Raw genomic sequence first — 26,848 nt, forward strand, 5'->3', positions numbered from 1 at the left:
CAAACCATGCTCGAAAGTCATATCCCTAAAGCTCTGACACTGGCTCATGAACAATATATTGTCACTCCCTGCCACACCAGATAGCTTGTCACATATTGCCGGCAAGTTCGGCGGAGTGCATACGTCAACTGTTCTATCGGTGGCTGGCTTTCAAGACTAGATGCCCCGAGTCGATTCATTGGTTTAGAGAACAATCACACCGCTTGATACTTATCAACATCTGTTAAGCACCATCAAAGCTCTGTTTGGGAATCTCTCCGTGGCTAGCGGGTCTCTTACGACCCTGCCTCATATGGCAGAAACATGCTTGATCGAATAGCGCACGGATTACCGTACTGCCTGGATGGATATCTGTCATCAGGCCACCGATTTTCCCACGTGCCAAAGGTAGAATTTGAGTCAGAAAACGTGGGATTTTTGGGGGCGCGAGGATCGCACAGTTCCAACCCTGCAAGGATGCATCTACAGGGAGAGCTCTTGCGTTACCGGGGGAGGTTGAAGTGCATGTAAGAACTAAGCTGGGGCCGGAAGGCTATGTTTGGCGTCCTCTCGGACAGACCGAACTGCTGCACTGACTTTGTCTTTCAAGGTTCGTCGAAGGGATATGGAGCAGATACTTTGAAAAAAGTCTTAACGAAAACATCGGGGCTTCTCCTTTCTTCTACTGAGTCAGTTCGGAGCACAGTGGATGGAGAACAATTAATCTCTGGCAGTTAGTGCGCCGTTCCGCACCGAAACACGTACTCCGACCTGTTTCCCGCGAGACACTTGAAAAGTGACCGACCGGGTGGAAATCTTCCTGTCAAAGCGCCCCCACCCGCTATCGATCATGCTAAGAACCAGAGGACTGCCTTTGGCCCCCCGTGATGAGTATACCATCCACATAATGGAAGCTCACAGGCTGGATCACTTGTGCGTATTCTAGAATGTCTACCTTGCAGAGGATCGGAGAAGCAAATCAGCCCCAGGGTTACTGTAATATTGCATCATGGGTTAGGGCTAGGCTCACCCACTGTGCTTTGGGCCATGTGGTTCGGTCTCTATATTAACGGCCAGTTCACCTGGCCCCTGATCGATGGATCAAGGAACAAAAGCTAGTCGGACCCCCGGATTGTCCCACTGTCCTCTTCAACTTGAGCATTGCTCGTCCCACGATGCTTGTGGGCATGCTCCATCGATAAAGGACCTGGATATGTCGGACCTCGTCGGTCTACCGCCAAAAGGCACCGACCTCACAGCCAACAATGAATCCAAAAATGACGCCATCGTCGCGACAATGTACACTTTGGCTTGCATCACAATCAGTGTCCGGTTGTTCTCTCGGATAAAGGTGCAGCAGGCTCGCATAGGCTTGGATGATTGGCTGATCGTCGCAGCGCTGGTACATTCCCAATGTTTTCTACTTACTTGACCTCCACTGATGACTTGACATAGCTCTCTGGAACGGCGAATATGATTAGTGCTGTAGTGGGTTAGTGGCTTTCATGTCTTCTCATGTGATCATATGCTAACTACACGTAGGGGGGAAATACGGCGTCGGCAAGCACATCTGGGTAGTAAACATGGACGATATCGTCGCCATGGTGAAGGTCAGCAATGTTTCCTGCCGCATAAATGAAATAAATGACTGACTTGGAAACATTACTTAGGTTCTGTTCGCCAATGTCCTCCTATACGTGACCACTGTCACGCTCATCAAACTCTCGATTATCCTGTCCTACCGGCGCATCTTCGGCATGAGGTGGACCATGTGGGCTTGTATAGTCCTAGCTCTGAGTTACTGGGTCGGCTGCACCATTGCGTTCCTGGCGGCCTGTCAACCTGTCTCTTACTACTGGACCAAATACCTGGACCCGGAAGGGGGCAGAGAGAGATACAATCTATACGCATTCTACATTGGTCACGCAGTCGCAAACATGGTCGGTGATATAGTCATCTTGCTGGTGCCTGTTCCTCTGGTCTGGAGACTTCAGCTGCGGCGATCGCAGAAGATCCAGATCTTAAGTATCTTCCTCCTAGGCGGATTGTAAGTCTTTGCTTCTTCCACTGCCATGCCTTTCGACAGAGTGTAACTGACGGTTTACCCATCTGACAGCGTCTGTGTGGCGAGTGCGATCCGGATCTACTACTTCACATTCGTCAACAGCGTCGATGTGACCTGGATTCTGGGCGATGTCTTCATCTGGTCGAGCATTGAGCCCTCCATCGGCATTTTCTGCGCTTGTCTTCCCGTTCTACAACCACTCTTCCGAACCATCCTTAATCGCATGCTGGGCACACCTGCTCCCGTCAAGCCCAAGCCCCGCAGCACTGGTCCACCTAAAGCCGTCCGGTACGCGCCCAACATCCTCAGCAAGATCCAAGGTGGAGATGAGAGGATCGCTCGTCGCGACGAGGAAGCCATGCTAACGACGACATCGGCGCATCTTGAGCTCGACAGTATAGGGAAAGGCCGCCATAGCGATGAGGAGGCCGGCCCTATGGATCTTCTGTCTATCACGATACAGAAGGAGTTTCATGTCCGGGAAGAGCATCGATAAGGCTGGTATGATGACAAAAGCGCAATCATAGAGAGGGGGATGGCCAAGTGCTTGGTCAAGATCCCGTTGTTATTCTTGTTGAGTATTTACTGTACATAATGTTTACTTTTGCACAGGGCTGGCGTTTTCTTTTGCGGCACCGGAGTATGTGTGGACAGCGGAGTTCGATCTGTGAAGCTCTCATTCAGTTAGACATTTACAAAAACAATCATGACTTAATTTTCTTTTCAAGGGCGCGATTCTCACATTCCCCTAAAAACGGGTAGTTCTCTTTTCATTTTATTTTGATGTTATGTTACTCAGTAACCGGGAGTGAGCTGACATCTTGACGAGAAACAGAGTCTCACCAAAAGGAAGAAGCAACAGGGGCCCTAGTAGTATCTGCAGGCTGTCTGCATATCGGCCCGAAATCCGATTCGGCTTTGAGAGTCCCCGACTGGGGTCGGCATGCCGACATGCACGTTTCCTGTGGGGTCTATGCAAGTCAACTGCCACGAGGTGAATACTCATCTTTTGGCCTACTATACCCAATTTGGCCGTGTTTATCCCATAAGCGAGCAGTCGTTACATAGTAGGGCGAAACACATAGATGTAGTGAGCTTTACACACCTTTCTTGTCCATTTCATCTTCCTGTCATTTTCTCCTGGTGTTTTGGACTTCATCTGTGCAGCTCTTCTCACCTGTCTCCCTTACCGTCTACCATCATATCCCCAGTGAAGCTACAGACAGTCTATCTTCGCTGCACCAAGTCACTTCCATATCACTTTTCTTTTACATAGCCCTGCTTCCTTCTCTCGAGTCTTTCCCAAAGGTCAAGCCCAAGGATATCACCTTCATCTCACCCAACCCTCCCAACAAGCAGAGTTAACCCTCACTACAGATCAGAACATCCCCTCAGCCCGCAGCCCTCAGCCCTCATCCTCCCCTCACTCCCAGGGCATCCGAAAGCCACTTCCCCGCCACCAACTCGAATCTCAGGTAGTCATGGGCCCCCCCGGCCAAGCGTCGCTCGTTGAAATAGCCCTTAAGTCTCGAAGGGGACTGGACAGACTGGCCGCTCGCTTCGCAGATCGCGCCCCACACGCCTTCCATGTCCACCGGGTGCAGTTCGCGGCCTGGCTGGAGCACTGGAGCGTGTTGGAGACCGACCGGGTGGACATGACGTTGGACTACCAGGTACGCAACAAGCTCGAGGCGGGGAGTGAGCTGCACAGCGAATTGCGGTTGATGCTGTCGAAGATTTCCTCTTGTGAGTTCCTTCCTAACCTTGACCGGAAGGTTTCAGATGTGAAGGGTTTGAGAGATAGGAGGGTTGTGCTAATTGCGGCATGGGCTCAGATCGGTTACAGTTGAGGACGGCTTTGAAAACCGTTGAGAATGTTGAGGCTTTGGAGGTTGCTGTTGTTGGTGCTGCCATCGCTGCTATGGGAATAGATGATGCCTGGTATTCTTCCGATTCATCAGAGGCAGCCGACCTGGACGCCGAGTTCGCCGAAGAGCCGCGACACAGGGACTGCGAGGACCCGTTCACCAACCTCCTGAAGCTCTGCCGCTACGAGCTCTGGCATCTGATCCGGACGCTGGACCGGAACACGGCTCTCTTCGCCCAGTCCAGCATGTATGCGCCGAGTGACCTGCTGGTCCACCACGCCAACTACATCGTCTGCGACGAATGGGATCGGGAGGTCACCGAAAGGTTCGAGGCGATGGTCTGCCGCGCCCTCCGCTACCGCTGCAAGGTCCATAACAAGGTGCTCCAGGCCCGACTGGGGAAGATGGTCTGCGATCGTCGCAGGGCGTTGAACTATCACAGTCGCTCCCAGGATGACTCCCCCATGCACATCCCCAGGCAGAACCTGAACCCCGTCACCTTCGTGTTGGCCATGCGGGACGCAGCACAGGAAGAGCATCCCCCTCCTCCCCCTCTCGCCCCGGGCCAGGAAGAGTTCGAGTGTCCGTACTGCCGCTTCAAGCTGCCAGCAGCTCGATACGCCTCGCATGATGCATGGAGGTGAGTTTCTTTCCCCTTCGCCCCTTCCCCCAGTCCATCTTACCTTGCTAACACCCCGAGGCAAAATCAAGAAAACACGTCCTCACCGACCTGGAGCCCTACATCTGCATCTTCGACGCCTGCACCGAGGAAGCCAACACCTTCCACACCCCACAGCAATGGCTCTACCACATGGAACTCCACCACTCATCGACCTGGATCTGCCGCGTGCCCCGCTGCCGCAACCGCACCTTCTACCGACAAATCGCCTTCGAGCAACACGGCATCAACGCCCACGGCTATACCTCCGAATCCCTGCGGACCATCTGCCACGAGTCCCGCCGCCCCTACCCAGCCATCTTCCACCGCTGCCCCTTCTGCGGCCCGCGCCCCGACCAAGACCCCCCCCGCGACGACGACGCCTACCCCGGCAACGCGGCCGCCCACCACGCCGCCCACCGACTGTACCACCACGTCGCCCGCCACCTGGAGGAGTTCGCCCTCATGGCCATCCCTTACACCCCGAGTGAGCCGGTCGTCTACCCTACACCTCCCGCCGGTGGTGGTGGTGGTGGCAGATACAGCCGCCATATCCTGCCCATTCCGCGGGTGGAGGACCACGGCAACTGGGAGTGGATCTTCGATGAGAACCTCCCCGCGTACATGTACCGCCGCGACGTGTTTCCGGGCTCGTCGCGGTCGTCGGTGTCGGCGGCGTCGACGCCGTACTATCGGCCCTCGACGCCCGTGGACGGCCCGGATATCTCGGAGTTGGTGGATGTGGTGGAGAGTGAGGATGCGGATGTGTCGATCTATGAGGACGCGGAGTTGTTTGAGGGGGACGAGGATGGGTTCTTGGACGGGTATGATGAGTTTGTTGCTGGGTATGCGGGGGCACGCGGGTTGACTGGATGGGATGGGGAGAGTTGAGGAGATGGGGTGTTGAGAGAGAGAAGTATCTGAGGGGGAGATTGGCTTTGAGGACCCGGAGATTTGAGGGAATGTGGTGGTGGTGGTGGTGGTGGTGGTGGCGGGTTTGTCAAGTGTAGATGATCTGCGGTACCATGTAAAGAGTACATACTCGTTATGTCGGCAGTCTTCGATCTGATGCTGTTTGTTGATTAGTTGAATCGTACGTGATCTATTCTCTGCAGTGTGTGGGGGTAATTGTCCCAGTTGCCTACCGTACAGGCCTCCTTTACCCCGTTCACTGCACGCATATTTATTATATCACCCTTGGCCTTACGGCTAAAAGATCGCTTAACCAATCGGCAACCAAGTGGCATCAAGTGAACTCCCCAGAATCATACAACTCCCATCAACCATCAACACACCACTCATCCCGTACAACGTAACTGAGAGATTAGAACCCAAACGGACCATCATCTAAAGCCCCCAAACAGACACCCTGTCCCTCGAACCCACGGCTCGGGAGACCCAGTACTAATGCAGGTCTGAAGCCCCAGGCCATGTGGGGAGGATGGTTGTGGCTGGGGAACGGGGGCTGAGTACTCCCAGAGTCAAACCGACTGGTCCATTACAATCATTGACTTTGACTGAGGAAATAACTGGAGGGATTGGGTTCGGATGGGCAGGGAGATCTTAGCCCGTGAACGTGTTACGTTGTACACGTAGCTCAAGACGCGAAGCACTGAGACAAAAATCATGGATGATATGGAATCTAATTCTAAGGACAACAAGAATAATCTATCAACGCGATAACAAAATCACAAATTGCGCAATATGTAGCAGGCAGTATATGCAGGAGATAAAAACGGCCATCCCTGAACCCCTGTCATGTAAATGCAACCTCAAGCCGCACCAAGTGCCGAAGCAACCCCCTCGATCTCACCCGCAATCTCCGTCAACAGACTATGCACCTCTTCTTCATCCAGAATGGCCCCCTCAACCCGCACACCAAATCCAATCGAGTCAGTCTTGGAATCAGGGCCGATATCGATATACACATTCTCGTCAGGAAGGAAGGACGTGTCCAAAGCCGCCACCGACGTTGCCGTCTCGGGCAGCGGCTCCGATGGGATGAAGTCCGTCGGGACGCCGATCTGCAACGGCAAGAACAGCTCACCGCTCTCGTCTACGTTCGCGTCCGGCGCGGTGTCATTGGCGGACGGGACAGCGTTCTGCATCCAAAGCAGGTTCACCCAGGTGTTGAATAGATGGCCGCCGGTTTGTTGGGTGCTGGACCACGAGAGCACGTCTCGGAGCGAGCTCTGCTCGTACGACACACGTTCTGCGAGGGCCGACTGGATGGCTCGTGCCTGCTCGGCAAGAGCATCAGCCGGAGAGGCGTCCTCGCCTGGCGCGACCTCGGGAACGCGGAATGGATTCACATTGAGACATGGGCCGGATAATCTGTCGATGTTTTCGAAGGACGCAGAACGGCCAGTCTGGTAAAGGCCCATCGTAGGAGACGACACCCCGGTGAGTCGAGCGATGTTGCGAGAAACCGCGAGGAGAACCACCGTCTGCAGGCTGATGCCTGCTGCCCGACAGCTGCTTTCCAATTTCGACAAGCCCTTGATCTTTTCCCAGGCACCGACGAATAGCTGCTCGGGCACCTCGCCTCCGCTGCTGTGGGATTTCTTGATCAGAGTAGGGGTGGCTGACCCCACAGCTGACGACCAGTATCGCTTTTCATCGAGCTCACGGAGAGAGCCAAGCGAGAAATCCACGAAGGCCGGGAAGTCAGGGTTGCTGTCGAGTTCCTGACCACGGTAAAGCTGGGCAAGCTCAGTCACAAACATTGGCATGGTCCACGCATCGTACGCAGCGTGGTTGATCAGCACGAGAATACCATCACGATCACTGGCTTTCAAGAGCCGCAGACGAACAGAAGGCGTGGACAGGGAGGACGGAAGCAGCGCCTCTTCCCTGGCTTGAACCTTGGCAGCTTCCGTGATAGGGCAGGGATATTCAATGACCTTGAACTTGCTTGTGTCACGCATCGCTTGCTTCAGGACAACTTGTACGGCGTTTGTGGCAGAGGTCGCTGCGAAGCAGGTCCGCAGTATGGGATGTCTCTGCTGCAGTTGAAACCAAGCCTCCTCTAGCCGTGCGGCATCAACACGCTCGGAGCAAAAGTACGGCCAGGCAGGTTCAAACAACTTTCTTCCGGACTTGAGCCAGCTGGCAAGGTGATAGTACTGTCCACCGAGGCACGGAAGGATTGCTTCGACCGAACTCTTCTCCAGACTAAGTCGCTGGAGGACCCCCTCCTCGACCTGCTCGTAGTTCTCAATGAGGGATCCCCGTGACTGCGTGCGATCCTCAGAGACAGGCTGAATCCGTTGACTGATACCGCGAAGAGTGTTTCCTTGCAGTATGTCGGCAACGCCAGTTCTAAGTCCCTTTGCGCGACAAAGAGAGGCGGTGCGAATGGCTGAAAGGGAGTCCAGCCCGATGCTAAAGATGCTAGTGTCCGGTTCGATATTGTCCACGGTAACACCAGCCACCGTTGCAAGTATGGATCGGACTATGTCCTCATGTACAGGCTTAGCGGAATCTTCGACCTCATCATCCCGCGACTCATCCCGAGACAATTTCATGGGGAGATCACCAAGGCCCTCGGGCACAATTGTGGCACACCTCGTGGAGTGTTCGACGATATCGCTGATGATCGCAGCATACTCATCCAGGAGCTTGTCAAGCGCATTGTGGCTGAAATGTTTTCCACTGCAGGCAGCATTGACCACAAGGCCATGGCTTGCATGATCCACCTCGATGTTCAGTTTGTACTCAGCCTGCGCGGTGTAGTCGTCAACCTCATACGGGGTCCAGATCGTCTGCTCACTGATAACACTGCCGGTAAAGTCTGCACTCTTCTGGAAGACAAAAAGAGTATCAAACAACGATGCCGAGGTAAGAGCATTGGACCGTCTGAGCGAATTTTGCACCGTCCGCAAAGGCGCATTCTGGTGCATCTGTGCATCAGTTGTCATTTGTTGCAGGCGAAGAGCCATTACCTTGTTGCTTAGAAACCTTGGCTCGAAACTGACTCTCTGGGCGACAGTGTTGAAGAGCGGTCCCAGGGTCTTCTCAGCCCCGGCCACTGACAGCGATCGCCCCGCCAGGACTTGTCCAAATACCACATCACGCTTCCCCATAAGATGAGCCAGCAATTTGGCGTAGGCTAAGAGACAGACGCTCTGAACCGTAACCTCCATTGCTTTACAAGCCTCAATCACTGTAGACAGATCGGCATCCAATAAGCGCTCGGAAGTGTACACGCAGTCGGCAGATTCAGAGGTAGGAAGCAAGGGAAGTTCAGAGATCTCATATCCCTGTAATCTTTGGGTCCAGAACTTGGACGACTCGTCTTGTCCTTTCAAAATATGCTTGACTGTTTCCGAGAAGTTCGGTCTCTCCGGGGCCGAATCACCATTGTAAATGATCGCCAAATCTTCGAAGAAGAACGGGATAGAAGCACCATCATAGAGCGCATGGTGCAAGACAATCACAAGGACCCTCCCCTCCGGTTGGCTGACCAAGAAATTCTTGAGAGGAGGAGTTTCAAAGCTCGATTCTTCCCGAAAAGAGTACATAGCCGCAATCTCTGACAGGACGTTCGCGTCAGAGGGTAGGGTGATCTCTGTCCATTCGAGTGGTGGTTTGCTATGGACAGCACCAATCCAGGAAGTCCCGAGCTCTTCTATCTGGTGGAATGAGGTGCGCAGGATATCATTTCGCTCAATGACCTGAACCAGGGCCTCTTTGAGACAAGTGATGTCAACGGAATCGGCAAGCCTGACGGGATGGGGGTAGACATAGACCTGCCCGTCGGTGGCTAGGGTTTGAGTGAGCATTCCCGACTGCAAAGGTGTAGTCTCGAACATCGCAGTGATAGAATCCTCCTTGCCCAGATGGCGGGCGTATTGACCGTAGACTGCAACGTCAATTTTGTCACCTTCAACGTTTTCTGTGTCCTGATCTGGGACCCCATTGCTGGTAACGTCATCGATGTACTTGGCCAGTGCGCCTATGCAGGGATATCGCATCACGTCGGACGAAGAGACGCTCAATCCCAATCCCACATCGCGAAGTCTACGGGAGAATTGGATCGCCGTGACCGAGTCGATACCTAGACTCAGGAACGATGCACCCTTCGTGATGTCCCCTATGGCCAGTCCACAGAAGTCCGCAGTGTGCTCTAGAAGCTGGGTTTCTATGGAGGACCAGTTGGAGTTGTCCCATGTAACAATGGGAGACTGTGTGCCCGGTGTTGAGGGCCGGGATAAGTTAAAATTGGCCAAAGAAAGACCCTCGCCAGACACCACACTCGAGATCACGGCCTCCATCTTCTCCAAAAATACCTCCGCATCGTAGGAAGATCCGAACGGCGACGAGAAGTTGCAGTGTAGTTGGATCATGTCCGTTGCATGGTTCGCCTCGACTTCAACTGCCAAGGGGTATTCTGCAGGCATGTGGCTGTCCAACTCCTGCCACAAGCAGTGTTTTGGGGAAGGTGTGGTGCGGATGTATGAGAAAAGGCAGTCAAACAGCGGTGCGTCGGCTTCGATCCATCGCTGAATGTGTCTCAGCGGAGTGTGTTGGAATTCAAGAGAACGAATTGTAGACTTTTGCACATGTTCGATTACCTCGTCAACGGTTTCAAGTTCGGTGGCATTAAGACGGCCTGGGACAGTGGTGATGCACGGTAGTAGAACGGACGATGCGCCTGGTACAGACACGGCTCTGCCCGACAGCACCAAACCGTATGTCACGTCGGGAGCTCCAACAGTATCCGCCAGAAGGAGCGCGAATACTGCTTGAAGTAGGGATGGCACGGTGGTATGGAGGGCTGCAGAGCACCGCTCCAGTTCGCTAAGACTGTTGTGGAGCTTCCTGCTTCGGGAAGCAGAATCCTCCATGGCATCGGTATCTCTTCGGAAGGTTGTGGGGCGATAGCCCGCCAGAAACGAAACCCAATGCTCTCTTGTTTTGTCCAGATTCTGGGTGTATACATGCTCGATGAATTCTGACGGTGAGCCTCTCTGGGCCACTTCATCACCTGCATACCGGGCTGCAACATCCTCCATCAACATGAAGAAGGACTCGCCGTCGTAAAGTGCATGGTGAATATCGATGAATAATGCAAGAGGCTCATTGGTACCAGAGGACTTTGCAACTGAGAATCGTACAGGTGGAGATCTAGTCATGTTTGAGACTATTTCTCGAGAGATCTGGTCATGATTGTCCTGATGTCTCTTCATGCATTCGTCCAAGTTGTCGTACTCTTCTTCCATCCAGCAGATTTGATGGGCATCAGCTGCAAGTATCACCTGCACTATCTGCTTGTCGAAGGGAGCAAAAGCAGTTCTCAAAATCTCATTGTCATCGGCAACCGTCTGCCACGCAGTCTTTAGCATATCCAGATCAACAGATTGCTCAAGTTTCAGGATAATGTGATTGACGTAAAGGTGGCGGCCTTCAACATTCAAGGATCGTGCAACTAGACCTTCTTGGAGGGGTAAGCAAGGTCGAACAGCGGCCACGCGAGCTGGATCAATATCTGCAACAGGATGCTCCCTATACTCAGACTCGACTTGAGCAAATCGCCGACGAACAGTCGAGATGTCAGTCTCTGTCGCCGAAGAGGAACGTCTAGGCAAACGTGCAAGTTGCTCGACGAAAGGGTTACTCATGACAAGAGCCACTGTAGCCTGATAGCCAATTCCCCTGAGCTTGATTGAGAGACCAATTGCGCTGAGACTATCCAAGCCAATCTCAAAAATGTTTGTCATTGGTCCAATTGATGTTGAATCTGCCGCAACAATTTCGCAGAGTTCTTTCACCACAGCCTGCTCATCGGCAGATAAAGGACGGTTACCAATGGTGCCGTCTTTGCTTGATGCATTGTTACCTTGCAAAACAGTGGTAAGGGGGAGGCCAGAGAAAAGAGCAGCCAATTCCTTAATGTTCGCTTTGCCGGACAGAGGCGCCAGCGGAATGTAAGTGATGGGAAGAATGAGCTCAGGCACCATGTAATTCGGTAACTTTCTCTTGCACACATCCTGCAGTTCTTTACCGAGCGTGGCGAATTCAGAGAACAGAAATGCGACATTTGCGTCTTGCCCACTTTTGCGGGCGTTGGATCGCGCGATAAAAGAGATTAGCTGCTGCCTTGAGAGGCCAGGGTGTTTTGCGACCGTCGTGACAACACTGATGTCAAGGCTACAGGAGGAGCGAATAACCTCGGAGACCTCTCCAAGCTCTAGTCGTTGGCCACGAATCTTAGTCTGGTCATCGCCGCGGCCAAGGTATTCAACCGAGTCATCTGGCATCAAGCGTCCAATATCGCCAGTACGATACATCTTCTCCCCGTTTGGCCCGGTTACAAACCCAGTTGCATCAGGCCTGTTGAGATAGCCTTTTGCAACAAGGTCACCCGTGAAACAAAGTTCTCCTGTTTGGCCTCTGAGAGCGTATGTGAGTGTGCCAGGCATGAGAACGTGACCGACACAAGCACTTAGTGGAGGCCCAATGTTACGTAGATTCGTCTCTTTGCCCACTGGAGCGAAAGTGCAGCCGATTGTTGCCTCGGTAGGACCGTATGCATTCACAAGAGCAAATCCTGGTGCCGAAGCCCATGTATCCAAAACTTTCTGCGATATCTTTTCGCCGCCAACAGTCATGTACTTCAGACTGGGGCATTGCGCAGGGACGATATTCGACTGATCCACCAAGGATGGAACAAGGCTGGCGTGCGTGATCTCCCATTTGGAGATCGTCAATCCGAGATCATTGAGAATCATAGCTCTGGGAGCTGTCACAGTCGCCATGCCATGTCTCCATGGGAAGAACATCTCCAGAAGGTGAGGATCAAAGGCACGGCTGGCTTGAGCGAGATATCTGCCCTTTCCCGCAAGCTCCAAAGTGACTGGGGCACGTCGGCAGGTGAATTCAGAAAAGGACTCGATGAATGACGAAAGATTGCCTCTGGTCACCATGACGCCTTTGGGTTTGCCTGTCGACCCAGAGGTATACAGTAGGTAGGCTAGATCATCGGGTTCAGACATGTAGTCCTTGTCCTCGGTTGGCATCCCTGTCAATGACTCAGAGAACTGAGGATTATCAAAGCACGTTATCTGGCAGGTCTTCGGCACATTTCCGAAGGATGCAGCAAATGGTTTCTCGGTGAAGACGAGCGGGCAATTGCCATCCTCGATCAGGAAAGCTTTTCGATCAGCCGGGAGTCCGTCGTCAATCGGGAGATAAGTGTTTCCCGACTTGAAGATGCCAATGATGATAGGGTACGAGATCAAATCTCGCTCGGAGCAAACCGCGATCATTCTGTTCTTGTGACCTAGTGAGGCGATGTAGGCAGCCACTCGATTCGCCTCGGCATTCAATGTACCATAGGCCATTGTCTCCTTCTCGATCCCGGACTCTGCTATGCTACTGGCAACCTCAACGGCAACAAATTCAGGATTCCTTGCAGCATGGACCTCAAGCCAATGCGTTGGGCTTAGCTGCACTGAGTTTGCCACTTCTTCACTAACCGGCTGATCCGAAATCGACCGCAGACTTTTCGAGAGATGGTTGACCAGACTTCCGAAAGACTCGTCAATCGATGAGAGCATTGAACTCACCAGTCCATCAACTTGGCGGACAAAGACCGACAGCTGGGCTCGTGACATTATCCTGTTGTCTGAAGAAGCTTCTATATGAATCGTACCGTCGGAGCGCTGGAAAACATTAAACGCCATAGGGTGTTCGACGTGTAGGCCCACCTCATCATCCAATTCATGCCAGATGCTTGGCTCTATGTGCTCAATAGAGTCATCGGTGGCAATGTGGAAATTGAATACCGCAGGGTATAGCGCCTCGCCTCTCTGGCGGTTCAACAACTTTCGAACCTCGCGAGCACGAATATGACGGTACTTCCAGGACTGAACAGAGACTTGATGCTGATTGACAAGTATCTCCCGAACGCTTTCATTAGGGTGGAATGGAACGGGTACGACGGATATCAAGGGTCCAATGCTGTTCTCGAGGTCGGGGTGTAGAACACGATCAGAGAGCGTCTCAGCAAACACGGCTGCTGGAACTCCAAGGTAGCTCAATGATACATAACACCACGCTGCGCGAATGATGGACGCGATTGACGACAGTCCCAGTTCTACTGCAGTTGCCTGCAGCTTGGCGCTCGGCTCGGTCAAGGGAAGCCCTTCTGAAATCAACTCGTAAACTGGGACCTCACCCGGTTGCATTCTCTTGCCAGTAAGATCGGGCCAAACAGGAGCATCTTGGTCAGAAAAGTTCTTCAGCTGCGATTCCCAGAATTGGCTAGTCTTCTTGATCCTCTTGTCGGTTGGAAGGATGAGTGCGAAGGCATCAATCAGCTGTACCCGCAAGGGCGGTTTGTAAGTATAAGCACATCGCACGTCATCTAACATGAGACCAAGTGAAGGCTCGTCATGTATAGAGTGATGGACTGTGAACATCATAATACGCTCGGCGCCGGTATCAAATATGGTGACAGCCCACGGTGGATGTCTGAAGTAGGCCTTCTGATGCGTGGACATGATATCATGCAATCTTTTGTCACGAAGCTCCGCCATATCAGATTCAGGGCATTGCAGAACCTTCCAGTTGGGGTCTGGAAGTTGGTAGACAATCTGCAATATGGATGAATCTTGGTAATCGGCCGTATTGGAGCCTGACTTTCCAATTTCAGCGACAGGAATAAATCCAGTCCTCAAAGCTTCGGTGCGTTGGCACGTAGCGAGCCAAGCTTGCTTCAACCTTGGGAGGTCCACCATGTCGTCCAAGAGAAAGAAGTGATTGCTCCAATACATGGAGTAAGTGCCCATTGTCTCACTAAGCAAACTTTCCTGTAATGGAGATGCTTTGAGGATCCTAAAGCTTTCTCCAATGTGATTCGCAGCGGCACTATGCCATGTTTCATTGAAATCGCTCACGTCGAACGATTCGGAGAATTCGGCTGGAGTACCTTGACTTGCGTCAGAAACTAGCAGCATCAAATCCTGGACAGTCACGCAATTGAGAACGTCAACGACCGAAATTTGATGGCCGGCTTCTTTTAGTCTAGAGGCCACCCGAATTGCGCGAATCGAATCGATGCCGAGGCTACCGAGCCGGCTGGACTTGGAGACAAGTGAGGTTGATATGCCGGCCAACGAAGAAATTGTCTCAACTATGTGGGCAGCAACGGATGCGTCAACGGAATCATCGACAGTACCCAGCGAACCATTGGCCAAGCTTGTTTCAGATTCCCAGCCATCGATGTCAACCGATGCATAGGCAGCTTGTAGTGCCCTGCGATCAGTCTTGGCTGAAGGAGTTTTCGGAATATGAGACACCACAAGGAAGACAGAAGGTATCATATGATCGGGCAGAACACGCAGAGCTTGTTCGCTGGCAGCTCGAGCTATTTCGACCGCGGATTGTCCCGATAATACCGTTTGATTCTGCTCTTCCATGGCTGCAGCTTTCGGCGCGGAGAGAAAGGCGACCACCACACTATTTGGCCTGTCCGGACGACCGAGAACAAGGGTCTCAATGCTCTCAACAAGTTCATGACATTCTCGCAGGGAGAAGCTTATCTCACTCAGCTCCACCCGAATACCGCCCAGCTTGACTAGATCATCGACGCGGTTGATGTACTCAAGAGAGCCATCGGCAAGCATTCGAACGAGGTCACCAGTATAGTAGACGATTTGTTGAGCTTCTTCGTTCCATACGTACTTCGCTTTCGTGACATCGTCCTGATTCAGATAGCCAGGCGAGAGCTGTGGACCGCCAAGTGCCAGTTCTCCGATGGCATTCTTCATGACCAGGCGCTGACCCTTGGTCACGAAGACCGAGACAGTCTCCATGGGCCAACCAATGTTCGCGCTTTTGACATTCTTATGTTCATTGCCGAACTCTCTGATGGTCGAGACGACTGTAACCTCGGCTGGTCCGTATGTGTTAAAAGCCCTCATATTGGTACCCCAGTCATCAGCCACGGACTGTGTCAGCTTTTCGCCAATCATGGTAATGACCTGTAATGTCTCACAGCTCTTCCGAGGTACTCCAGCTGAGAAAGCAGGGGTCAGATGCGCATGCGTTGCTTTGGTGACATTGGCGAGCCTTGAAAACGAGCCAAGCATGATATCTCTCGTAGCAGAAATGAGAACGCCACCAACACCCCAGGTATAAAAGATATCCTGAATTGATACATCGAAAGTGTAAGACGAGAATTGCAAGCATCTTACACCCTCCGGCACATCCGTAGGAATATCTTTCTGAAGCGTTCTCATGCTAGACACAGCAGACGAGTGTTTGATCGGCACACCTTTGGGTGCGCCTGTTGTTCCACTGGTCCAGATCAAATACGCCATATCGTTGGAGTTGGCTGGAGATCCGACAATGGTGGAATTCGCTCCATTCGTTTCAGCTGATGTCTCATCAACGAACCTATTCACATCTATGATCTGTACCCCGGCAGGAATCGAGCCGTCTGGCTGGGGTCCATCGAGGTCAGAAACCAGTAAAATGCCTGATGAAGTTCGGGCGATCAAGTCGTGACGGCGCTGTGCGGGAGACATGGTGTCGATTGGACACCAGGCGCCTCCAGCCTTGAGAATACCGAGGATCGCAACGTACATGGCAGGGCTCTTCTCGATGCAGATTGGAATCGGACGGTTGTTAAGCTCACCATTGATTCGGGTAAGATGCACTGCAAGTCTTTGGGCTATGTCGTTGAGCTTCCCGTAAGACCAGGTGATATTCCGCACGTCATTTTCATCATCCAGATTATGCTTGAAAATCAAAGCAGGGTCTTCAGGGTGTGATTGTGCGTGGTCCTCAAACTGCGATTGTAGGAGAGATCCTTTTTCTGCCTCCTCGATAATCCTAGATTGCGGATTGAAGCATGATTTCGAATTACAATTGGTCTTCATCGGGCCGTCGAGGAATCTCCCTTCTGGCTCATTGAGGATGAATTCGACGATGTCAGACATCTGTCCTAGCATCATCTTTGCCGAACTCAGATCAAGCTTGGACTCATCGAAACTGGCACGGAATGTCAAGGAGGAGTCGGAACACGGCCATACCTCAATCATGACTGTAAAGTCATTCGCCATGGGCGGGTGATGGATTGAGCTCCAGATACCACTTGCATTGGAGCCTGCGCTAAAATCTTGATACGCTATCAGTGTATCGTATGGAAGTCTTCCTTCCGCCGTAACGAGCGATCCCAAGCCAGGTTGCAGATGAGACAGAGCGCCTGCATTGAGCTTTGTTAGGCATTGGGTGATGGCGCGATTTGTGCAGGTGTCAGCTGAGTTGGTCTGCGAATTCTCAAGAGTGAGTCTGATCGGAACAGTAGTGAATGTCGGGCCAATGCAGGTTTCCGAGACAACGTCAAGTCGGCCTGAGATAACGCTGCCCATCACAACATCCCGATCAGGCGTACCACTGTAAGCTAACAAGATTGATCCCCAGGCTGCCTGAAGTACGGAAAGAGGACTTGATCCAATAACTTTGGATCTCTTCTTGAGGGTATCATGACGGATATTGGCTGTAATCTCCGCGCAGCCGGTGGTTTTGACTGTAGATGGTCGGTATGAGGTCAAGGATGGGAACGGAACAGAAGAGTGTTGTGCTAAATGCCTGTTCCAGAAATCGGAGGTTGCGGCCTGATCTGATTGAAAGTGATGCTTCACAACATGCTCAATAGAAGTTCGTTGCTTGCCTGGCTTGCCATAGTAGATAGAAGTTACATCTTCAAGCAAGAGCTGCAGTGAGCCACCGTCGAAGATTCCGTGGAACATGCTCAGAACAATCTGGCTCTCTGTGTGACTACTGACCAGAGACAACCTAAAAGGTGGTTTGCCAAGATCAATGGCCTCCTCCGCATCGCGGAGTGCAGTTTGAAGAGCCGCCTCGTTCGAGACAGTCTCGGTTACTTGATAGACAGCCCAATCAGCGTGAGGCACTGCTTCAGGAGCAAGAATGCATTGGGCAAATGGCGCCATATCATCGTCAACCCAACAAAATACTGTGCGAAAAGAATCATAGCTGGCAAGAACCGTATCCCAAGCCTTCTGGATCTTGGGAAGGTCGACGTCAGGTTCAAGCCGCAGGACAGTATGGTAGATGTACGAGCGAGCTGCAGATGTCTTATCAGATGAACTACGCAGAAAACTGGTTAGCATGCCTGATTGCGTTGCTGTTGTCGGAAGAACTCTCGCAACTTGACTCTGCATTAAGTCTAGTCTTTCTGCACATATGAGTGCATTTCGTTGACTGAATTCCTGAAGCTTCTGATGGAGCGGGTCGTGGATTTCATCGGTATCTGCCTTCGCCATCTGACGACGCTGGAAGACGAGTGAAACCAGAGCTTCCGGTGTCGGAGACTGCAACACATCGCCTACAGACAGACCATCGATAGCATGGTCCCGTAACCGCTGCAGAAGTCGCATCGCGCCGAGACTGTCAATTCCGAGGGAATACAGACCAGCTTCAGGCGTGACAGCAGCGACATCCTCGTCTGTTGTCTGAGCGATGAGTTCAATCACAAGCTGTTGTACAGACAACAGATTCTCGTCCTCCGGAATTTTCCACTGATGATGTACACCATTCGTAGTGTTTAGAACAGTCTTCTCTGGGGTGTACAATTGAACACCACTCTTGCCTGGTTCTCGAAGTTGAGCCGAGATTGCTTTGCGGTCAACCTTGCCGGAGCTCGATCGTGGGAGGCTAGGAAAGAAAGCATATGTGGAGGGGCACATATAATTGGACAGGTACTGCTGCGCTTTGGAGTGTGCCTCATTTGCTATCGTCTGTTTCTCGACAGCACTCGCGTCGCTGTTGTTGACAACGAGACATGCCACTATTTGCTCACTTCCCTGTACATCGAAGTCGCGTTTGAGTACCACGGCCACAGCTTCTGTCATTCCAGGGATTGTAGACAGAACCGACTCAATCTCGCCAAGTTCAAGCCGGCGGCCGCTGATTTTCACCTGATCTGAGGTTATCCGACCGAGAAACTCAATCACTGGAGAGCCGGATTCGTCCCAGACGATGCGCGCCATGTCCCCGGTACGATACAAGTACCCGAACTTTGCGCTGTTCACAAAGGCCTTCGCAGTTTCCTTCGGGCGGTTCAGATATCCCTTGCTGACTTGCGGACCTCCTATTGCCAGCTCACCAGCAAGACCGGCTGCGACTGGTCTTGGTTCGTGATTGTTGGGATCTAGGACAAACATCGCGCAAGTCGGAAGCGCTTTGCCAATAATTGAGCCCCGAACCGAGCGACCAACTGGTGCCAGATAGGTACAATTGATGGCGGCCTCAGTGGGTCCATATGCGTTCACCAACATTCTATGCGGTTCATCGAGTGATGTAGTTGAGAAATTTGCAATGACTGTCCTATTGAGCTTCTCGCCCATCGCCCAGAGAGATTGGAGTGTATTCAACCGGGATGGTCGCAAGAGTGCAGCCAAGCTCGGCGTAGCCATCATGATGGTCGCCCTTGCTTCGTTTATGGTGGCTTCGAGATCAGTCAATGTCAGGCTCCGATCGGCGGAGCAGAGAGTAGCTCCGGTGCTCAAGGTGACAAAAATCTCCATGAGGGACGGGTCGAACGTGGGAGAGGCAAATTGAAACCAGCGGAAGTCGCCTTCAAAATCACCAGGGAGCGGAATAGCCGTAGCATGGGACTCTATTGAGCAGGTGACTGCAAGATGGCTTACTTGCACACCTTTCGGCTTCCCAGTGGAGCCACTGGTAAAGAGAAGATAAGCGATTTGGTCATCCTGGATATCCACTTTCTCAAGGACACTCTCAGCTTGCGAGGGTTGAGCACGATTTATCAGCTCCTCCCATCTGGAAACGTCCTTTACGTTGACCCATACGGGCATGCGCTCATCTTCACCACGCTCATCAGTAGACCAAGGCCCCGAAGATGGCTCGGGTATATTACCCAGAATGATAGGACAGTCTATGTCCTGAAGAATTTCACGAATCCTATCCACAGGAGCATCCTGTGGAATAGGCGAAAATGCAAACCCGGCTTTCAATATGCCAAGGTATGAGATGTACAGTTCGGGCGATGTCGTCATGTACACCGGGATAATCCGCCCACAATCAGCAGCATCGCGGGCCGCCAGCAGGCCCCTGATATGTACAGCTAGATTAGTGGCTGCTTGATCGAGGTCAGAATAAGTGAGAATGCTGTGCTTTGCAGAACAAATTGCAGAAGGCAAAGAATGAACGAAATCGAGGGCTATGGCATCAGGCTTTGTCCGGGCCCAGCCCTCGAACGCAGCGTGGAGAAGATGTTGTTGGGGTATCGTAGAGTCAGTCAAGTCATTCCAGTCATGGCGTCGTGAAGGGGGTATCATAGATGGAGGGAAATTCATAACAGAAAGCTCGGGGAGGGAGGCCTCGAAGGCCAATGACGAAGACGAATCCGCCAAGTGAGCGGCAATGGTCCTGAGCATCGGATCCACTGCAACGACGGGGATCAGTCGGTCGGGATAGCTAAAGCAGATCTGGATGCTAGTAGCGGTGGTGGAAGGCCCCACGTATAGCGTCAAATTCTGCCGGTCGATCAGTAAGACGCTGTGGCGACAGTCAAAGAGAAGTCACGGGGAACCCACGCTTGCAGTACCCTTGAAAAGGGGATTTTGCTCGCCATTTTCAGTTTCTTCGCAGAATCCCAAAGCCAGACAGAAGTGGACTTCATCAGCATTGTGATACTGTTCGTCCACCTCTTTGATGGTGCAGTGCTGGCCATCGGCTTCCCGAAGTACAGAAGCACAGACCACACCGCGCTCTTTCTCTGGACCAGAGATGGTGGTTGCAGGACGGGCGACAAGGAATGCGATCTCTTCCAGACCTGTGAAGCTCGAGACAAAGCGAGCGTATCCTTGAACGAGGTCACTTGCAACAGCTTGGAGATTGGTATCGCAAGCAAGCTCGATGCGGGGGCTCAGGACTACTGAACTCTGCGAAAAATCGTCGACTATGTACTGATCGACTGTGTCCAGAGCAGGAAGCTTGGTAGTTGGGATAGAAACAAGAGTCATGGCTGAATCAAGGGCATTGTGTGTTGCAGAGGTTGGTGTCAATGAGGCGTTGTGCCCCTCATCTTGCGGAAGGGCGGTTGCCATTGATTTGAAATGTCCGAAGCGGGGTACAAGTCACGCACCTACAGAGGATGACCGCGACGCCGACTTTGCTCGACAGCAGGAGAGATAACTCTTGAGATGGTGAAAAATGATGGTTATGGATCACAGGGGGCCACAGCAAAAGGTAGTTATAATTTACTATTGCTGCACGGTACGTACTTTGCTCACGCAGGAACTTCCAAGGATATGCATGGATGGTGTCTGGTCAGCATGACTTGCAGTGGATCCAGACGGGTGCCACGCGAAGCCATTGGGCATTGATCACATTTTCCAAAAGGTTGTGAAGTGAAAGTGGGGGGACAAGATTTCAGGATTATCCAATCTGTTGCAACCGAATTCGAGAGTGATTATTTCGAAGTAAGCAGATTGGTAGATGGTGCTAGATGAGCTCGAGGGTTTGAGCGCATGATTTTTCTCACTCTTCCCTGATCCCGGTAAGGCTCCGTGGCAGACGCGCGCATCGCGCCACGGGCCTCGGCCTCAGGCCACCGTTAAGGCCAACAACCGCCCGGCCAGCCTTCCGCTTCGGCCTGAGGTTTCTCCGATCCTCGGCACAATGCTTATCTGATTAGATCATCTGATAAGATTCTGCATGCTGGGCTGTCCGACTGTCCGAGTGTTGTTGCATTTCTGACGCGAGTATGAGTTGCGAAATCTTGCAACGCCAGTTACGTGGAAAGCTTTAGGCTCTTGATGTTGTTTAAAGCATGATCTTTGTCTTCAAATCTATGATTATGCCCGTTTACCACACCTGTAATCCAATGGTTCAAGCGGGTCTCTTTGACTAATCAGTATAGGCGAAAAGTCTGTTAGAAATCCTTGTACTGACTGAAAAGGTAACATGCTGAGTGTGGCTTACTGTAATATTCTGTTAGAACTAAGGATAGATAGCACTAAAATTAGAAGATCCCCCGCAGTCTTCAAGTTACTCCCCTTCGTCATAAATCTTCTCAATAAAAGCTTGTGCTTGTAATTATATCTGAAGTATGGATCCTTGAATCGGTAAACGCTAAGATTAGTAGTCTATGCTTCCTTACACTTGAGCGATGAGGGTTGTGTAGCATCGATTTGCAATTGAATGGCTCCGCAAAAAGACACATGTACCGTGGTCTGTAGTCAATATATATTCACTGGCATGGTACTTCGATCTTGCAATGTAGGGCACAATCCATTAAATCGTTTATTAACCCCACAACCCTCTGGGCAGAACTGGTATAAGGGTGCTTTGTAGGAGGTATGACACCAGCCTTACGTTGGCACTCGGAAGTGGTAGGAATTGTGCAGTTGATGAGCAGTCAGAAAACCCCTCACTCCCGACCGGTGAGGGACGGATCAGATAAACGGAACCGGAATCAGAGAGGTTTGTGCCTTTGTGAGTGTGGGATCCACTTAACCAACTGCTTAGAGGATTGATTGGCCGTGTCTCGGAATGAATTTGTCAAATGTGCGATTTCAATTCCACATTGGTCACAGGTTCAAATGAGTCTCTCGCATTCTGGGTGCTCCGGCGACCAGTGATTGGGCGAGATACAGCCAGGACCCGGTTGCGCCACTTGGCGCCAATCTGATAAGATGGATCAAAGATACGGAAAACAACCATCCGGCTTCTTGTAACTTGGTATCCGTAGTCATCCGATTTCGATCGAGCCTGTGTCACTGGAATGTTCATTTCAGAATATTGAGTCCGAAGCTCCTCACTATATGAGATCGACATCACTTCGCAATTTCCCATATTCGTTTTTGGTAAAGAGTTCTCGCTCGGTCTCCGCCGAAATCCCCGAGACAACATTTCGGTCTAGTCCAGGCACCTCCGATACAGCAAGGGAACGTTTGTGTTTTGGTGACAGATGTCCCCATCGGATCCACAGACTCTGGGCATCTGTCCCCCGGTCTCGGTTGACAAGTCACTGGTTACACTCTTGTTATCATGGCGTTACTCTTAAGAATGGCCTGCGCCCCCTTTGCTCCGGGCTACTTTTTTTTCACTCAACTTCCGTCTCTACTTACTCCGCCCATTTCTTCAACATTGGCTCTCTCCTCTCCCTTTCCTCTCTTATCTCCGATCAGAATAATAGATCTTCAAAAGCTACAAGCACGACACTCTCACAATGCCGTCCAATGAGGGCCTTGTCTCGCTTGCGCGCGAGTTCCGCGTTCTGATCGTTGGTGGCTCCTACGGTGGATTGGCGTCAGCCATGACGCTGATCGATCTTTGCCGTGGCCGTCTCGCTCGTTTCAACTTCACGCCCAATGCACAGCCCCCTCAACATCGCATACCCATCCAGATCACATTGGTGGACGAGAGGGATGGATACTGTCAGTAGTCTTCCCGCTGATTCCGTATTATAACATACAGCCACTAATCCCAAAAATGACTCCAGATCACCTCATCGGCTCCCCCAAGGCACTCGCCTCGGAGAAATACGCCTCAAAGACCTGGAATAGATTCGTGGACATTCCTGCCTTGAAGACTCCAGACATCAAATGGATCCAAGGAAGTGTCCACTCGGTGGACTGCCAGCGGAAGGTGGCTCAGATCCTTGATAGCCAGACGAGGCGATCGAGGGAAGAAAAGTACGACTTTTTGATCGCTGCATCTGGTCTACGCCGCGCTTTTCCGACAGTGCCACAGTCCCTGGAGCGTCGAGAGTTCCTGGAAGAGACAAGGAAGAATGTTGAGGCCATCCAGAACGCGAAGGAAGGCGTCGTGGTGATTGGAGGTGGTAAATATTCTCGCATACCCCCACGTTTGCGTATTACTGATAGCTAATGACCTGCAGGTGCCGTCGGTGCTGAAATGGCCGCCGAGTTGAAAGATCTTTACCCCAACCAGAAGATCACCCTGATCCATTCCCGTGACCACCTCCTTTCTGCCGAGCCTCTACCCGATGCGTTCAAAGAGCGCATCTGTACTATCCTCCGCGAGCAGGAGGTCACAGTCATCCTCGGACAACGCGTTGTCGACACCACTGCCGTTGAGACAGAGGGAGGACGCCGCGTCTGGCAGCTTACTCTCTCCGACGGCACCAAGCTCACGGCTGGCCATGTGATGAACGCCGTTTCGAAGAGTGTCGCCACTTCCACCTATCTGCCTAAAGAGGCGTTGAACGAGGAGGGACTCGTCAAGATCAGACCCTCGTAAGTCCCTCTTCTCCTGTGTCCCACGGAGCCTCAACTGACTGCCGCCCAGTCTGCAATTTCCGGACAATGTTCCCAACGCAGATGACCACTTCGCTGTGGGTGATATCGTTTCGTGGTCGGGGATCAAACGCTGTGGCGCTGCCATGCACAAGGGTCATTACGCAGCGACCAATGTCCATCAGCGCATGATGGCTCAGGCTTTGAGCACTAAGCCTGAGTTCGTCAACCTGCAGCCGCACCCGGCCGTCATGGCTATCGCTCTGGGCAAGAACGCTGTGGCATATGACTCGGAGGGTGGGCTGCAGGACGGTGCGAAAACCTACGCTACCATGTTTGGTGACGACATGGGCTTCAGCAGTAAGTGCTCTCTCAGACCCTGCCAGTTTTACTTTCCGCATGCTAATGCTATACAGTCTGCTGGAATTACATGAAGCTGGGTGAGCCTTGCCAGGCTTAGACTTGTCTTGGATTCCCCATTATGCCCCTGACAAAGCAGGTATTTGTCAGGTATGTGGTTGCAAGACGGTGACTGGGTAATCGACTTGAGGAAAACGACTATAGGGTCACTACCATGGAGTGCTATTTAAGCACTAATCATATAAGCAAGCATGTGGGAGATGATCTGAACTTGGATATCTGTGATCTTCAATAGCTGGATAGATATTGTATCTATGAGTAGGCTCTGGAAGCCTCTATTTACATTTCAAAATCAATGTGGAGTTTAACCTATTTCCCTCAGCCCTGGGCAATACGTCCGTAGATGCGCCACTTCTCTGCAACAAAGACTCCGAGCCCTGAAGCCTAAAACGTCTCTGAAGATTATATTGATATATTTATTATTCATTATAGCGTTACCGATGGACACCGCAGCCCACCGCATCAAGCCTCCCCCAAGGCCTGCTTCCTCGACCTCGAGCGAGTATCGAGATAGGGCGCTTCACCCAGACTGCAGACCCGGTCGCCAGCCCGAGCCTCGGCGTAGTCGTACGTGGCACAGTGCCAGGTCGATCGGTTATCCCAAACGGCCAAATCATTCTTATTCCACCGGAAGCGAACCTGCGCGTCGTGGTTTTGGGTAATGAGCTAGGAACGAACCAGTCAGTCAACCTGCCCACATTTGAAGTTGTTTGTCGGCCACACTCACATTGAACAGATAGGCGAGCAAAACGTCGGATTCATCCTTGGTGACCCCGTTGATGCGCTTCGTGAAGCCTTTGTTCACATACACGGACTTCCAGCCAGTGACAGCTATAGACGCAAAGTTAGAAGTCGAGATCACAGAACTTGAAAAACAGATACCCAGGGGAAACTGATGGAAGGGCACCTACGATTCGTGCGAATGACAGGATGGACGGCGGTCAGCGCTTCGCCCTGGTTGAGGGGCGAGCCTCGAATTCCCTTCCGCAACGGATTGCCCAGCCGCCGCGCCTCGTCGTGGAAGAAGGTCGCGTCGTGCGTCGCCGTCAGCCCCTCCAGCATCTCCGCCATGGCGGGCGACAGGCGATCGTAGATCTCATAGCCCGACGCCCAGAGGGTGTCGCCGCCCGTCTCTGGGAGCGTGTGGATCTTCAGCATGGCGTAGTCGGAGGGGACGGGCTCGAAGCTGATGTCGCTGTGCCAGCCCACGGAGGCGAAGCGGCTCGTGTCGCTGAGTTGGTGCGTGAGGCCGCCGCCCTTCTTCTGCTTCTCGCTGCTGATCACGCTGATCTGATCGCCTAGCTCGCTGCCTTCTTCTGTCAGGGGGTGGATGTGCAGCCCGGATGACTCGGGCTGTGATGGGGCGGTCAGTCAGGTGTTTTTGGGAGGTACATCTTGTACTTACGCATCCGGCCAGATGTGTCAGCTTCTCTCCGAACTCGCGCATCTGCTGCGGTGTCACGTCTTGATCACGCAGGAATACAACCCCTCGGCTTGAGACTGTTCCCGTCAGCATCAGCGTGTTCAAAACTTTCGGAAATCATGTCATACTTATTACTGCGAGATCTTTGATGATCTGATCGCATTGCTCCGACTTCAAGATCTCTGCCACCTGAAGACCTTTGTACTCGCGACCAATGACCGGCGTCAGGTCTTGCCGGGCATACGAGTCCAGAGACCCGGAATACTGTAGTGGCTCGGAGATGCGCGGTCGGGACTGCTCATGGCCTCCTCTGATGGTCGAAGCCGGAGCGTTCTCAACGACAGCAGGCATGATGACGGTTCTGGCTGTTACAGAGGCTGGTGTGAGGTGAATGGGCACACAAAACAGGACTGTACTTGTGGCAGAACTGATGAAGGGATCTGATAAGCTTCCCGACTCTTTATATGAGCTACGATAGCCGACGAAATACGTCTACGTCGACTCTGCAGCAGCGATCGCAGTGGTATGTTGTCAACGACTCGTCCCCACCGTGGTGGAGGGCTACGGGTCATGCAGTGCGAATGGCGACAACCCGTCAACCTCGCGACGCGAACCCTCCCTTACAGGCACTGGCTAGTTATCTTCCGCGGAGTCTCCTCGTCGCATATTCCGTACGGTTCCAGGGCCACATAGTGCACCTACGAGTCAAGTCCCTTGTGGGCCCATCGCCCTCATGTTTCCCCGCATTAATCATGCCCGATTGGTTTGCCTCTGGGTGATGCCAATCAGCGGCCAACGGGATGGCTGTCGGCGGGGCGTCGGCGAAATTCTCGGAGGGCTTTTTGGTCCGTGTTCTGGCATTTCTTAGTCTCGCCAAACACCACCACCATCATCAGCGAATAGAAGCTGTCAACGGAGTCCGCCGTTCGAAATGGTGTGCATGTGCTTCATCTACAAACAGCAATGCTCCGAAACCTGGGGAGCATGGCAGACCACGCTCAGATAACAATTGGGAATGGCTACGGTGACAGTGCGTTAACAACTTACCGTACAAGCAAAGGAATATCCGGGGAAACCTACGCCCAAGAACCTCTTCAACCGACCACCGTGAACTGTGGGGTTCAACCGTTCGCCTCAACAAATGTACACCGTTTTAACATTCATTCATTTATT

The 26,848-nt window shown here is 52.3% G+C and overlaps 5 protein-coding genes across 5 annotated transcripts; 3 read left to right on the top strand and 2 right to left on the bottom strand.

The window, feature by feature from the left end:
- Positions 1-1,192: 1,192 nt before the first annotated feature.
- Positions 1,193-2,540, top strand: BO95DRAFT_371900 (uncharacterized protein; the record flags this gene model as incomplete). Its single annotated transcript, XM_025582978.1, has 5 exons — positions 1,193-1,381; positions 1,435-1,471; positions 1,522-1,589; positions 1,650-2,026; positions 2,096-2,540. The coding sequence occupies 5 exons, from the start codon at positions 1,193-1,195 to the stop codon at positions 2,538-2,540; spliced, it is 1,116 nt and encodes a 371-aa protein (XP_025438474.1).
- A 985-nt stretch (positions 2,541-3,525) lies between these two features.
- Positions 3,526-5,461, top strand: BO95DRAFT_505362 (uncharacterized protein; the record flags this gene model as incomplete). Its single annotated transcript, XM_025591158.1, has 3 exons — positions 3,526-3,717; positions 3,891-4,552; positions 4,624-5,461. 3 exons carry the CDS (start codon positions 3,526-3,528, stop codon positions 5,459-5,461), a joined length of 1,692 nt encoding a protein of 563 aa, XP_025438475.1.
- A 737-nt stretch (positions 5,462-6,198) lies between these two features.
- On the bottom strand, positions 6,199-20,610 carry sidC (nonribosomal siderophore peptide synthase SidC). The gene is made up of 2 exons (XM_025583766.1): positions 20,164-20,610; positions 6,199-20,103 (listed from the first exon to the last, which is right to left on the bottom strand). The coding sequence occupies exons 1-2, from the start codon at positions 20,590-20,592 to the stop codon at positions 6,343-6,345; spliced, it is 14,190 nt and encodes a 4,729-aa protein (XP_025438476.1). The 5' UTR covers positions 20,593-20,610; the 3' UTR covers positions 6,199-6,342.
- Positions 20,611-22,693: 2,083 nt separating this feature from the next.
- BO95DRAFT_397124 (putative pyridine nucleotide-disulfide oxidoreductase AMID-like) lies at positions 22,694-24,491 on the top strand. The gene is made up of 5 exons (XM_025583767.1): positions 22,694-23,010; positions 23,076-23,417; positions 23,475-23,832; positions 23,885-24,192; positions 24,249-24,491. Exons 1-5 carry the CDS (start codon positions 22,803-22,805, stop codon positions 24,290-24,292), a joined length of 1,260 nt encoding a protein of 419 aa, XP_025438477.1. The 5' UTR covers positions 22,694-22,802; the 3' UTR covers positions 24,293-24,491.
- On the bottom strand, positions 24,492-26,309 carry BO95DRAFT_446402 (TauD/TfdA dioxygenase family protein). Its single transcript, XM_025587370.1, has 5 exons — positions 25,804-26,309; positions 25,658-25,752; positions 25,164-25,605; positions 24,980-25,083; positions 24,492-24,918 (listed from the first exon to the last, which is right to left on the bottom strand). The coding sequence occupies exons 1-5, from the start codon at positions 26,024-26,026 to the stop codon at positions 24,715-24,717; spliced, it is 1,068 nt and encodes a 355-aa protein (XP_025438478.1). The 5' UTR covers positions 26,027-26,309; the 3' UTR covers positions 24,492-24,714.
- Between the last annotated feature and the right edge of the window lie 539 nt (positions 26,310-26,848).

Source organism: Aspergillus brunneoviolaceus (genome assembly GCF_003184695.1).
Source record: "Aspergillus brunneoviolaceus CBS 621.78 unplaced genomic scaffold BO95scaffold_71, whole genome shotgun sequence".
NCBI lineage: Eukaryota > Fungi > Ascomycota > Eurotiomycetes > Eurotiales > Aspergillaceae > Aspergillus > Aspergillus brunneoviolaceus.

Coding starts and splice junctions, on each gene's coding strand:
- BO95DRAFT_446402 (XM_025587370.1), bottom strand. CDS start 26,026: ATGCCTGCTGTCGTTGAGAACGCTCCGGCTTCGACCATCAGAGGAGGC. Junction 25,753..25,803: donor CAAAGATCTCGCAGTAATAA/GTATGACATGAT, acceptor TGACGGGAACAG/TCTCAAGCCGAGGGGTTGTA. Junction 24,919..24,979: donor TGCTCGCCTATCTGTTCAAT/GTGAGTGTGGCC, acceptor GTTCGTTCCTAG/CTCATTACCCAAAACCACGA.
- BO95DRAFT_397124 (XM_025583767.1), top strand. CDS start 22,803: ATGCCGTCCAATGAGGGCCTTGTCTCGCTTGCGCGCGAGTTCCGCGTT. Junction 23,833..23,884: donor CTCGTCAAGATCAGACCCTC/GTAAGTCCCTCT, acceptor ACTGCCGCCCAG/TCTGCAATTTCCGGACAATG. Junction 24,193..24,248: donor TGACGACATGGGCTTCAGCA/GTAAGTGCTCTC, acceptor AATGCTATACAG/TCTGCTGGAATTACATGAAG.
- sidC (XM_025583766.1), bottom strand. CDS start 20,592: ATGACTCTTGTTTCTATCCCAACTACCAAGCTTCCTGCTCTGGACACA. Junction 20,104..20,163: donor TTTTCAAGGGTACTGCAAGC/GTGGGTTCCCCG, acceptor ATCGACCGGCAG/AATTTGACGCTATACGTGGG.